General features: G+C 38.7%; 1 protein-coding gene across 9 annotated transcripts in view; it reads left to right on the top strand.

The window, feature by feature from the left end:
- fmnl2 (formin like 2) overlaps nt 1-14,694 on the top strand; it is a 235,800-nt gene that overhangs the window by 136,471 nt on the left and 84,635 nt on the right. For all 9 annotated transcript variants that reach the window (XM_008117713.2, XM_016996227.2, XM_016996233.2 and 6 more), the window contains exon 2: nt 2,225-2,308. In XM_008117713.2, coding sequence (XP_008115920.2) covers nt 2,225-2,308 — 84 coding nt within the window. The remainder of the gene's footprint in view (nt 1-2,224; nt 2,309-14,694) is intronic.

Genomic DNA, 14,694 nt, shown 5'->3' with positions numbered 1-14,694 from the left:
TCCTGCTGCTGTTCTGGCTGGGTACGAGGTTGTGAGCCTGGTGAGGTTTTGCAGAGGCAATGAGAGCATGGTTGAATTTACATCTAACTTAGTCCTCTGGTTGCACTTTATTAAACTGCCTTCTTCATCCTGGCACCTTTTAGTTATGTTAAGTTTCTATTCCAACCATTCCTACAAAACATAGGAACTATAGATTAAGATATGTAAAGATTGCCAGGTTGAGGAAAGCTTGGGGTGAAAGGTATTGCAGTCTGACATATAAAGTATTGTTTATTTATTTATGGCATTTCTATCCTGGTTTTCTCGCCCGAAGGGACTCAAGGCAGCTTACAGATTTGGCAATTTTGGGAAGGCTGTTATAAAGGGCAGTTCAATAGGCATGAACAAGTTGCCTCCTAAAGAAGTCAGTTGGCCATTATAATACCATTATGCTTGAGAATAATTCAGATAAATTTCAGAAACTTCACATCCATTGTAATTTGTTTTAAATATCACAATGCATAAAAACATTTCAATCAACATCTCTAGACAAAATGTCATTGATGTCCCTTAGTTTTGAAATAATCCAACTACTATAGGAGATATTTCCAGCCACATGAACTAATTCTGTAGATCCATGAGCAATTGTGTCTCTTTGGTATACATATGTTCATATGTTGTTGAAGGCTTTCATGGCCGGAATCACTGGGTTCCTGTGAGTTTTCTGGGTTGTATGGCCATACAGTCCAGAAAACTCACAGCAACCTGTATCTCTATAGCTGCAAACATCACTAATTAGGGTTTTAGTGAGTTCAAGGTAGGTATCTATAGAGTATATGATTGATTGGAGAGAACAGCAATCTAAGCATCTGTCATGGAACAGAACAAGGGAGGCCACAATGAGAAAAGCACAAGAACATAGATCAGCATTAGAGTCATGGCAGTTAAAGTGATGGCAAACTGAATTAAATCTACAGAGTGGATTCTGTGTGAAGTCCCTGGCCAAAACAAGAAAGCCTTTATAGTTGTCCTACTTGTCCACGATGTCTCAGTCACATTGTAAGGATAGCTTTAAATGTGACAGCACTTTCTCTAACATCCTTTAAGATGCCACAAGACTCTGTTGTTTATACTGCATCAGATTTAACCCCTTTAGAAGCTGTGTACATTTTGGCTGCTTTCATATTTGACTCATGGATTGTATTTAATTTTCTGTATTGCCCCTATCTGCATAGCTGCTGTTATTTACCGCTGAAGATACAGTAATAAAGGTAGCTGGAGTGGGTGGGTGAAGAGACTCACAATGACTCCTCTCCAATTTTATTGTCAAAATATTGGCAAAGTCTGAACTGAATCTTACAGAAGAGAGGGTGTATCTCCTATGTATGTATCCAATGCTTTTAAACCTACACCTGTTGATAAATTCTACAAGTTAGCTGGCATTGCCCCTCCTGACGTGCGACGGGAAGTTGCTGCTAACAGTGAGAGAAAAAAGGTCGAACATTGTGAAAGCCACCCACTGCATGACTATCACCCTCCTCCCACCAGACTCAAATCAAGGAAGGTCTTCATGAGAACCACCACTCCTCTTGATGTTCCTCCAGCAACAGCAAGGGTGTCCCTCTGGGCAGCTAAACCTGGCAATTCTAACTGGATGGCCCCCCATGAGGGTCTTCCTCCAGGGGCAAACTAAGAATGGGCAACTTGGAAGTCCCTGAACAGACTCAGAAGTGGAGTGGGCAGATCAAAAGACAACTTGGCAAGGTGGCACTACCTGGAGGAATCCTCCACCTTGTGTGACTGTGGAGCTGAACAAACAACTCAGCATATGTATGCTTGCCCACAATGCCCTGCCTCATGTACGGAGGAGGAGTTGTTTAAAGCTACAGACAATGCGGTTGCTGTTGCCCGCTTTTGGTCCAAAACTATTTAGTTGCTTGTGATTTCTTTTCTTTTTTCTTTTATTTCCATTATTTGAAATGTATTTGCTGTACCAATGCTTTTGACACGAAATAAATAAATCCTATGTATGTATGTATGTATGTATGTATGTGCAAAGGAGACACTTCTGTCTTTGCTTCCTTTGATATTCTCTTGCAGTTCTTTCTGTAACATCCTTTTTCTGGAATGCGATGGATTAACTGAGTATTCAAAGGAAAAATGTTAATGTTTACAACCATGTTACGGTTCTTTACGTCCTTAAGCTTGCTGTGGTCAACCCTATTTGTTTTCTCTTTCTCCACAGAATGCAATGAATTTGCCTCCTGACAAAGCAAGGCTACTCCGGCAGTATGACAGTGAGAAAAAATGGGAATTGATCTGTGATCAGGTAAGGTAGCAATTAAGTGTTTCCTTAAGACTTGTAATTTGATGATACGGGTGTTCTCAGGAAGGCAGAACCTTTGGGCTTCCAATTCTCAAAATTCTGGGCGCAATAATCAAATAATTGACACTACTGTAAGGTGAAATAATAGGAGCAGAGGAAGCTGGCTTGCATCAGATCAGGAAGTGTGTATATCTAGTTCAGTATTGTCTGCTTTACTGTGATTTCCTCTTTTGAAGATCTCAGAGATCTTTCCCATTGGGTGCCATCTTGTTATTTTAATTTGTGGTGCCAAGTACTTGCATGTAGAGTTTTAATACTTATTCTGCTTTGGTTCTTATCTTCTTGATAATGGTAGTGTTTATTCTTGCAACACAAAAACATTTTCTAAGGATGTATGACAGACGTAACAAATATGTTGATTGAGGAGTTTTAGGCAGTGTACATAAAAAGTAGCTTTTTTAAGACTTCGTCTGCTGTATGCATTCAGCAACATGTGCAGGATTCTGTATTCATATACTATGTGAATATCTCATACAGGCTTTCTCTTCATGACCATGCACCCAGTGGCTATCTGGTTAGGACCAAAGAGATACTTACAGTAGAGTCTCACTTATCCAAGCCTCGCTTATCCAAGCTTCTGGATAATCCAAGCCATTTTTGTAGTGAATGTTTTCAATACATTGTGATATTTTGGTGCTAAATTCATAAATACAGTAATTACAACATAACATTACTGCGCATTGAACTACTTTTTCTGTCACATTTGTTGTATAGCATGATGTTTTGGTGCTTAATTTGTAAAATCATAACCTAATTTGATGTTTAATAGGCTTTTCCTTAATGTCTCCTTATTATCCAACATATTCGCTTATCCAAGCTTCTGCCGGCCTGTTTAGCTTGGATAAGTGAGACTCTACTGTATTTCAAGCAAAAGGGCAAAACAGCATTTTCATTGAGAAGAGCAGAGCTGCAGAAGGCATGCTGCTCCAAATAGAAATTTGTGATCTATTGAAGATTATCAGAAGAGCCATATTACAATTGACAAAAAGTCAGGGGAAATAGGCTTTGTAAGCCACATGAATCACACGAGTTCAGGTTCCAGGGCAAGTCAGATGACAAATTCAAATTACAAGCATTATTTCGATCTGCTTTAGAATATGTTGGCTAGTTTACATGTTTCTTTTGCAACATTTCTATCTGTGGCAGCTGGCTTAATATGTGATAATGAGTAAAAATGTGCTGAACTTAGCCTCCAATTCAGCACATTAATAAACTGGTTTAGTACATAGACACTGTGGCTTCAGTTCTGTTCTTGGGGAACAGAAAATTAGATGATTCCATGGGCCGCATCTTCATAAAATCAAACTGAGTTAATAATGATTTGGCACTATTTTGTATCTAGAGGTGACAGCACTTCTGATAAGGAAAGTTGAAAACGCATGATTTGGTGAATTTGAGCCACCTTTGAAGGCATGTCGATGAGAATAATTTGTCCTGCTTGTTATTAACTTTTGATTTATTGATGAAATCCAATCATTCTGGGAATTGGTAGGGCAGTCTACAGGGATGAAAAATTTCTTGAAGCAAATAGTAAAATGCTGTCATTTTTTTGTTTACAAGTGGGTTTGCATGTGTGTTCATGTCTTGAATTCATCATCAAGTCTGAAACAGCAAATAAGAGTTGCCCCATAAAATGATTAGTCAAACTACCTGTAAAACTGAAAATATTCAAACAGAGAACTAGATGGGGCAAGTTGGCTTGTTTTTAGTCCTTCTGAAATTTAGTTAGTTCGTTCATAGTTACATGGAATCTAACTGATCCCACTCACTCCCTATGTTATGCTATGTGTTTGTGTATCTCCCAGAGCAGTTGTCAAATGATCCTGGAACTACAGAACTAGCTCGTGTTCCTTGAATATTCTATGCAGAACATTTCAAGCATTGTAGGGATTTACAATTGCAATTTACTGAGACACTGTGGCAAATTGCTTAATCTGCTGTAAGTAACTCATTTCCTCAGGGCTGTTTGCTTACAGCATGGTGCAGTTAGAGCAGAAAGCCACTATGAATTGTGAGCTTTGTCTTTGGTTGTATACACTGTCAGGCAGAAGGATTCAGAAAGAATGCAAGTAGCTATACCATTGGGGCCGAGGTGCTGTCATTCACACCTCCAAGTCAATTGTACTCTTTTGCAGCTCACAGCCCCACCATTTCGGATAAAGATCTGTCATCTTGGAATCTGTTGATAGCACAGTAAAGCTGGAGTAAAAACATGTGAGAATTTCAATCAAGAGAAAATGATGGAGAAATCCAGAGAAAATATTACTTGGCCATTTTCATATTTCTGTCTGTAACAGTCAAGAGAGTGTTTCTACTAGAAAGAAGCTATTAAATGGCACTTGCTCTTAGAACTGTTTCTGTCTGTTCCCCGAGGAGGGTGAATTCAAATGTTTCCAGGTCTTCCTAGTTTACCCTTTGCCAGCCTTTTCCATTTCAAGGACTCTTAACCATTAAGAATGCTCCCAGGCTTCAGGATGACCATCCGTGGTTAACCCTGTGACTTCTTGAGGGTCATTATCAGCAGGTGTAAATTAGATCAGCCTGGAGGCAGACGTTTCAGAAAAGTGATTCTGATGTAGCATATGGTGCATGAATCTTATTTCTCTAATTGCAATTATAATGCATGGTTTGTTTCCCCAAAAATTGGTTTTGCATATTATATATTTCAGGTTTAACTCTTCATTGGGTATGGTAGACTATGTATTTTTTTTTAAAAAAAGTTTGTATACAGTAGTTTTTGTGGAGAGAGATGAAAGAGGATGAACTTTTCTGAATAAAGTCTTACCTGGATTTCACTTGCTACCTTGGGACTATGTTAGAAAGACATTGGATTTTAGAAGATTTTCCAGAGGAAGAAAACCACTCATTTGTGCTTCTTCCAAGAGCAAACCATTTCTAGGATCCAGAAGTATCTTTCATAAGCAAAATTCCAGTTGTGCAACCAAGTCCCACTTAATTGTCCCTGTCCTCATGCAGCTCGCCCATTCTGTGAGATTCCATGCCTTTCCAAGGTCTTCCAGAAGCAGCTCTTATGTTAAACAGGGAGATGCATTAAGGTACAGAGAGATACCCGTGAGGTCTCTCCCCATCTCTTTCTATGGTAGGGATGTAATTTTTGCAATTTTCTTCTCTCTGTGAGAAAGTCTTCAAAAACTACGTAATTTTAAAAAGCTATTCACAATTAAAATGTATTCTGCACAAAATTTGCACATGGTTGTTTTGAATAGAAAACAGCATTTTGTGTAAATGAGCCAGCATTTCTTTGTAGAGAATAACATTTCAATGCAGAAATATTAATTCCTACATAGAAATGGCTGCTTTCTATGCAAAGTAACCTTATTATACAAAACAAATCCATAATTACAGCTTTTGTTGAGTAGAAAACAATGTTTTCTGTACAGTACAGGCAGTCCCCAAGTTACAAACAAGATAGGTTCTGTAGATTCTTAAATTGAATTCTTGAATTTGTATGCAAGTCAAAACAGGTATATTTTAAAGTGTAACTCCACACATATACACACACATATCTTTTAGCTTTGGATAGCACAGGGAAGGGTTACACCCCTGTGGTATTTGTTTTGCTGTCTGCGACCTGTTCGGACAATTTCATCTCACTTTTTGTCCCTGGCTTCTACACTGTCATATAAAATCCAGATTATCTGCTTTGAACTGGATTATATAGTAGTGTAGACTCAGATAATCCAGTTCAAAGCAGATAATCTGGATTAAATGGGAGTGTAGAAGGGGCCCAAGTGATAATTTGATTTTGAAATATTTAGCTCGCTGTGGAAACAAGGATTGGAGATAAAGCTTCCCCATGATAACTCTTTCAGGAGTGGATTTCCCTTCTTAGGGGTAGATTTATCTTAGTTCCTGTTGTCTCACCCCCATTCTTAACTCTGAGTAATTTGACAGATGTTTATAACTCGGGGACTGCCTGTAATTCAGATTTTCGTATTGAAATATGATGCAGAAAAAGCTATATCCTGTGCAGAAAATGCTGTTTTCTGCATAATACAACAATATGTGAAGTATATGCAGAATAAATCCCAAACTGTGAAGAGGCATATCAGTCCAGTCCTCATCAATATTTCTTAAACTCAAAAAATATTTTTAGCCATTTAAAAATATTTTTGAATATTTTCCATCCCTGCTTTATGTGGACTTCTACCCCTTATTGAGATTTGAAACCACACATGTGTATGCATGCACACAAACAATGATTGTAATAATAATCATTAGAGTTAAACTGTGTTCCCAGCCTCATTTCCAAATCTCATATTTTACATCCCATAGTTGTTAACTGTAATACGCTCTGTTAGAGGCTGCCTTTGAAGAGTGCTTAGAAATTTGGTCCAAAGAGTTGTAGCCAGACTGTTAACTGGGACTGCCTACCTCTTTCTTGTTACAACGACTGTGGTTGGCTGCCAGTCTGTTTCTGGGCATTGTTGCTATTATATCCCATTTAGAAATATCAGTGGAATTAAAATCAATTAAAAACATGACAACTAAAAAGCATAACAAAAGATCTGGACAACACTGACTTTATTAAAGGTCAGTCTCCATGAACCTTGGTGGCTGCCCCCAGGCTCCAGAGCCTTGGAGAAGCCACTAAAGGGACCTTCTCTTGTGTTTCTACCAGATGTGCCTGTGAGGTTGGTTGATTAAAGAGAAGGAGTTGCCAAGAAGATCTCAGAACATTGGTGGGTTCATATGTGAGATGCAGTCTCTCGTTTAGTTTTGGAAATAAGCCAAACAGGGTTTCCATAAGCAGCACTTTGATTTAACAACAGAAACAATCATTTAAAAATAAAGTAAAAGTGCCACTCTTATGTTATGTTGTTTTTATACAGCCTGGCATTTGGTGTAATTTTGGATGTTGTCCCCCCACTCCTCTTAATAGAGTTAAATAAACAATACAATTAACATCAAATCAGGTGTTTGCGTATCTCAAATGCCTTGCCAATGAATCTTGGTGAGGGACCAAGGAGGAAATTTTCTTTATTGCCCCTTCAGCACGTGGAATGGTTTCATTTTTATGAAGTGCATGGGTGACTTTCTTTTTCAAGGAAAGATATTACTTTGGAATGTGAGGAATTTATATGGTGGCAGGATAGGACAATTGGATTATAGCTCTGAACAACACCTGAGCTATGTAGGGCAGTGGGGAAGAATGCTAAGCTAAGAGAAACAGGTACAAATAAAGATCTGCTGCTGCTGCTGCTGCTGCTGTTGTTGTTGTTATTATTATTATTATTATTATTATTATTATTATTATTATTATTATTATTATTATTATTATTTGAAACACAACAAGATGAGCCCACAACAGACGCTCTGCTGGCTGTTGTATTGGATCGCACGTCGGACACTTCCCAAGTGTCTAGGATTGTGTGATATATCGGTGAATAATGCGTGTAGATCCCAGTAAGGTGGCCTGCAACTGGCAGGTGGTAATTTTGTCAGCGCCGATTGTGTTTAAGTGCAGGCCACGGTTTTTAGGCACTGCACCCAGTGTGCTGATCACCACTGGGACCACCTTGACTGGCTTGTGCCAGAGTCTTTGTAATTCGATCTTTAAATCCTCATATCGTGTCAGCTTTTCCAGTTGTTTCTCCTCAATCTTGCTGTCACCTGGGATTGCAACATTGACAATCCATACTTGGTTTTTTAACACGATTGTGAGGTCAGGAATATTGTGCTCCAAAACTCTGTCTGTCTGAATTCGTAAGTCCCAGATTAGCTTGACATGTTCATTCTCTATAACTTTTTTGGCTTGTGATCCCACCAGTTCTTTGTCCCAGGCGGATGGTATTTGTGGCACAAGTTCCAATGAATCATCTGAGCAACGGCGTTATGCCTCTGCTTGGAGTCTATCTGTGTGATCTTCTTCTTCTTCTTCTTCTTCTTCTTCTTCTTCTTCTTCTTCTTCTTCTTCTTCTTCTTCTTCTTCTTCTGCTTCTTCTTCTTCTTCTTAGTTTTAGGTAAGCGTGTTGTATGAGGGCAAAACTGTGTGTGTGTGTTTAGAAACTTCTTAGAAATCTCTTTTATGCCTCCTAATAGGTGGCTGAAACTTTTGAATGTGATTTCATAGCGGACACAAAGGCAGAGACATTTATATTCAGAACATGGTGGTAGTGATCTTAATACTTGGAATTGTATTTGGCTGAGAAATGAAAACTTGAATATGTTTTTCCACTAAGTCTTCAGCAGTTGGGTTAAAATGTGGGCAATCCCAAGTAAAATTCTATATCAGCTTATCCTGACCAGTTCTAAGACCATTCTGTATCAGTAATTAGTGGAGCCCCCAGATGGCGTAGTGGACTAAGTGACTTGAAGGTTGGGTTGCTGACCTGAAAGCTGCCAGGTTCGAATCCCACCTGGGGAGAGTGTGGACGAGCTCCCTCTATCAGCTCCAGCTCCATGCGGGGACATGAGAGAAGCCTCCCACAAGGATGTTAAAAACATCAAAACATCCGGGCATCCCCTGGGCAACGTCCTTGCAGACGGCCACTTCTCTCACTCCAGAAGCAACTCCGGTTGCTCCTGACACGAAAAAAAAATATCAAAAAAAAATCAGTAATTAGTAATTGTTCTGCTTCCCATCTATTCCTGTGGGCAGAGGGACAGGAAGGTATTTCTTTGTTTGTACGCAAACTGTATATATATACTGGTACATGTCACTAGGGGCCCCCAGTGGCACAGTGCGTTAAAGCGCTGAGCTACTGAACTTGCGGACCAAAAGGTCCCAGGTTCAAATCCCGGGAGCGGAATGAGCGCCTGCTGTTAGCCCTAGCTCCTGCCAACCTAGCAGTTTGAAAACATGCAAATATGAATAGATCAATAGGTACCGTTGGGAAGGTAACGGCGCTCCATGCAGTCATGCCGGCCACATGACCTTGGAGGTGTCTATGGACAACGCCGGCTCTTTGGCTTAGAAATGGAGATGAGCACCAACCCCCAGAGTCAGACATGACTGGACTTAACATCAGGGGAAACCTTTACCTTAATGAGAGAAAAATGAGAGATCGAACAGGAGGTAGGAATCATGCAGCCATCTATATTTTGTTGAACTGCAGCCCTCAGCAGCTCCAGCCAACATACTTGGTGGTAAGGAATGCTGGGAGTTGTATTTGAATAACATCTGGAGAACCATTTGATTCTGCCCTCACCTAATCAGAATAACCATTTATGCAGTTAATATGCAGCATTCAGATATAGGATCTCCAGTTTTTAAGGTAATTCTAGACAGGGCTCTGTGGGTAGATAGGAGGATTAATAAAAAAGTGGAATGGCTTACATTAAATTTATATGGGAAAATGAAAAGCCTTGACAGATGTGTGATAGGAACATGAATGCAGATAACTTAATGTACAAGGAGATAAGTAAATTTTATTTATGCTAGTGAGAAGTTGGAAGAAAAGAATGACAAAGAAAGCAATAAAAATACAAATATTGCCTGTTCCAAGGTGAAAATAAGAAATGTCTTTTTCCTTGCATGTCCGTTATGATCCAAAGATTTGTATATTGGAATGGAACACCAAAGTTTTAAGTAGTCTTGCACCACTTACGATCCTAGTCCCCATAGATGGATGGAGAGGAAGCTGAATACTGAATTGAACGCACTTGAGAAACTAGCAAAAGGTAGACTGTGAACTGAAGGAGTTCCTGTTAAAAGATTTAAATTAAAAGGGAATGTCTGCGATACTAGTGGTTTTGCCATGTGTTTGTGTAAAGGAGATCTCTGAATAAACTAGATTTGAATAGCCCTAACCAAGGAGTATAAATTATAAAAAAATGAAAGGGAACATACTCTCCCTCTATCATGATCTGAAATAGAGAGCCTTTCCTGTTCCTGGAGGCTCTCCACATGATTGGAAATCTGTATTTTTCAAGGTTCCTGATGGCATGGAAAGCTTCCAGGAACAGGAAAGGCTCTCTATTTCAGATCATGATGGCATGCAGAGTTTCCACAGATAGAAAAGCCTCTCCTCTCCAGATTGTGGTTCCTTACTTGAGAAAAGGTTAGTGTGTTTGTTTACAATGAATAACAGAATGGCTAAGCTGCTTAGGGTAACCATATAAGACACATGAATTAAGGAAATAGCCTCCTTGAGTGTTTGCTGTGTAGCTCATTAGGCCTGAATTTCCGTTCAGCAAGTTAGACTACAGAAAAATAAAAAGAAATGGATAGCCTGTCTCCTTTTGGAGTTGTTAAACTTTTTGTAGCAGTCTGTAGGATATGTTGAAATCAGATACTGTTCCTATTTCCTATGAATTCTGCTGCTCTTAGACAGACAGACTTCAGAGGCTGACAGACTTTATGAGAAGTTTTTCCAGATTTTCTTAGAGGCAGGGGAATCCCAAATAATGTTTTCTGCTGCCCATTACATTTTTTGTAACCTGGCTTTTGAACAAAATGGCTCCAAGGTTGCTGATGGAAGATTAAAATAGTAGTTCCTTACTTACTTTGTATTCTGTCTTCCCATCAAGTGGTGCCCCTTGATGACCCCTTCTTGAGTATATATCCAAATAAAAGCTGCAGTGCACACTGACATGGAAGGCCCATCATATTAAATACAGGAAGGTTTATGTGAGTGTTGGTGTTACACTATTTCACAACTGAAGGCACAATGGTAGTAATCTATAAAATATTAAAATTATTGAAATCTTGATCAAATAAAAAAGAAGACATTAGTTTTCTAGTAGATATGTTTTTGGATTTTGTCTAAGAGTCAAAATACCACAACAGAAAATACTCTGTCACTGATAATGCTCCCCTGCCTACTTCCATAAAATAGAAGATGCATCTGTTTACTTTTGTTTGTTGTATTGAAAATAAGTTACTAATCATCACTTACATTAGTAGCCAGCATGGTGTAATGGTTTGAGCATTGGATTACAACTATGGAGACTAGGATTTGACCATTGGGTGCTCTTGGGCAAGTCATAGGTGTTCAGTCTCAGAAGAAGGCAATAGCAAGCCTCTTCTGAACGAATTTGTCCAAGAAAATCCTGTGATAGGTTTGTCTTAGGGTTGCCATAATTCAGAAATGTCTTGAGCCACACATCAACAGAAAGGGAGGCCTCAGTTACAAGGGTTTCATAATCCAAATCAGTGGTTCCCAACCTGTGGGCCCAGCAGTGGACCACGAGAACGAAAATCCAGTCTTCAAACCTCCTTCCTCTTTATTTTATTTTATTTATTTCTACTCCTTTCTGAAGAGCTGACTATTGCATTGGATAGACCACATCAGCTCTAGATGATTAAATATGGGCGAACAGATGGTGACTACTGGATGGCATATGGTCTGCAGCAGAATATAGAGCTGATGTGGTCTATCCAGTGCAATTTTCTGAATCAGCACCCCAAATAACCAAACTGAATCTAAAGTTGAACAAAAACTGATTTGTAACCTTTTTGGTACTAACGTTGGAGAGTTGGTCCCTGGTCAAAGTGGTCCCTGGTCACGTGGGCCTTGGTCAAAAAAGGCTGGGAACCACTGATCTAAATGGTTGAAGGATACAAAAGAAAAAAGGAAGATATAAAAGCAAAGGACTAAGAAAATGAGAGTCAGTCTCATGTGTACCTGAAGTCTTGCTGTCGTGAGCATGTGATTCTGTTTCATTACCAGAAATATTGATTTACCCAGTACAAAAGTTCCCACATACTGTCCTTGAAATCTTCATATCTGGCAACCATATTTTGATCTGTATTCAATCTGAAACTTGAGAGTATGTAACTCAAATCTGGATTTTATTTATGGAAAACAAGATGAAGTCTATCTCGTAATTTTCTTCTTATCATGTAATAGCAGTGTGGTTGAGGCTCATTTATTCTGTACCAGCCTCTTAATTTTTATACACCCTAATCTTATATTTATTGTTCTACATGTGGAAGTGCTATATCTTGGCTGAATGAATACAGTCTGGGTTTACATCATAGCTTGCAGAAATTTGTCTGAATAGAGATCTCATGTCTACTTATAGGCAAGCAACCTTTACATTTAGTTTGAAGCCTTTTTACTTCTTCCATGCTAAAAACATGATAACTGTGTCACTGTCTATAGTGACGTTCTCCTAAAATTTATATCTGTTGGACTTTAGCTTCCACCAGAACCAGGCTAGAGAAGACAGTGTGTGCGCTATCTTATATTGAGATATTCAAGAGTTGGTCATAATTTTCTTCCCCATTTCATTATTTCAATCTCTGAACTACTGGTCAGTTAAAAACATTCCTTATTTATGCAAACACATAGCACGATCCAAGCGAGTGTTATCCCATCAAACCATGAGCTGCAGGTGGAGAGAATTTCACTAGATAGGCACTGAAATACCAATGCATTTAGTTAGAGATTTGGTTTATTGGATAGAGGTCATTTTGTATTTTGGTTTCAAATCTTAGGGGACTCACTAATTCTCCCTAGCCTACTTCATAAGATTGGTTTGAACCCATTCTCCCAAGTTAGCTTCATGTGCATTGATCTGACTTTCCAAAAGGAGGGAAGGTGTGATACAAATGCAGCAAATTAATTAATCAGACTGAATTTAAAAGATAACTGAGATTACCTTTATTTAAAATTCAGATTTGCTTGTGGCTCAGTGAAAATTTAAGACAAAAAAGGTGACACTATTTAGTTCAGTATAGGACAGTGAGATTAAGATTCATGTATGAAAACGTTACCTGTTTCAACTAATCTTGAATTAGAGGCACAGAAATATCCTGAATATAGTAAGTGCAGTCACCCTTGCCTGCCGAGTGCATTTATTAAAACATTTCCACTTTTATTTGAAAGTGGAGAATAAAGTCTTTTGGTGCTGTAGAAAGACGTCTTTCATTATACATTTAAGTATCCCTATGTAGTATTAACTGCAAATGGGAAATCAGTTCAGAACATTCTAGGCCTTTTTCCAATTACTTCAAATATAAAATGTTGAGACAATTTGAAATAATCTCTCGCCATTCTTGTTTTCCCAAATGACAAGCCCTTGAATTATTCTTCGACTACTAGTTAAACCATTTCCAAATAGGGCTCATCTAAGCTCTTAGCTTAGTCTGGAAGTGTTATTTGTCTGCATTCATTGCCGATCCTGGGAGTATATTGCATTTCTTCAGAGATTTGAAGAAAAAGCTGGGACTTCCGGAGCTCTTAATTTAGAAATAGAAAGCAAAGGAAATAATCTGAGGAGAAAGAAGAGTGAGATGAAGTAACTATCCAGGGAATGGCTTTCCGACAGTTGTAAACAAGTTTGAACAGAGTGTATTCCCAGCAGCGTAATGTGCTTTCTCCAGCCATTAGTTTTAGAAGCGATAGCTGTCTGCTCAAGAAAAGTTGGCAGAAAAATCATGCTTTTGGTATATAACCTTCTAACTAATGATTGCATTTTACTGCTCATGCATGCCAGGTTTATGATTCACTGAGCGCTTTCCCGCATGGTGAGTCAAAGAAACATATGCATTGGGGAGCAATATATGATGTTCTCTGTTTCTTCTGTTAGCTGCTTCAGAGGTATATCGGTATGTTGAGCTGAGAGCTGATTCTCATCTATGTGAGCATTCCAGGTCTTTGATATGTAGTCATCCATATAGGCGATTGAAAGCCTACAGATACAGCCAACAACTATTTCGGGGGTTATGATAGTCTTTTTTTCTAGCTGTATATTTATAAAATTGTAACGCTGATGATATATACATTGCATTACTCATGGAAGGCTAATACACAATTGTTTGGGTTACTTCAAAGCCAGTGCATTTATCAGCAACCAAGAGATCAGTCTGATTTTTGAGCATGTGTAATATCTTTTGCACAGTAACCAGACTGCTTTATAGCTTTACTGTTTTTATTGTTTCTGGATTCTTTTAGATTGAAGAGTATGGTATCAAAGGCATTCAATAAAAATAAAACAGATCCGTTAAAATATCCATGAGTCTAGTAACATTTAATATCTCCAGTGTATCACATGCTTCCTTCTTCCCATGTGCATATTTGCTCACAAGCTTTGCCTCCACTTACAAGTTAGCATTAGCACTAAAACTTCACCGAAGTTAATGTTCCAACATAGTCTGTCTGTAATGGAGACTCTCTTTTGAAACTCAAGATATAAATTAGCATTCACTATGGGAAAGGAGGACAAAATCAGAGCTTCCTTTATTTCTTTTCACATGCTTCTTTGACCATACACACTAGATACCTTAAAAAGATTTACATTTATATTTTCATTGGCAACACTGGAGCCCCCGGTAGTGCAATGGTTTAAATCTTTGTGCTGGCAGGACTGTTGACTGACAGGTTGGTGGTTCAAATCTGGGAAGAGTGAGTGAGCTCCCT

The sequence above is a fragment of the Anolis carolinensis genome, chromosome 1 (genome assembly GCF_035594765.1).
Source record: "Anolis carolinensis isolate JA03-04 chromosome 1, rAnoCar3.1.pri, whole genome shotgun sequence".
Lineage (NCBI taxonomy): Eukaryota > Metazoa > Chordata > Lepidosauria > Squamata > Dactyloidae > Anolis > Anolis carolinensis.
Note: the sequence above shows the minus strand (reverse complement) of the source record. Positions and strands in the feature narration are given on the sequence as shown.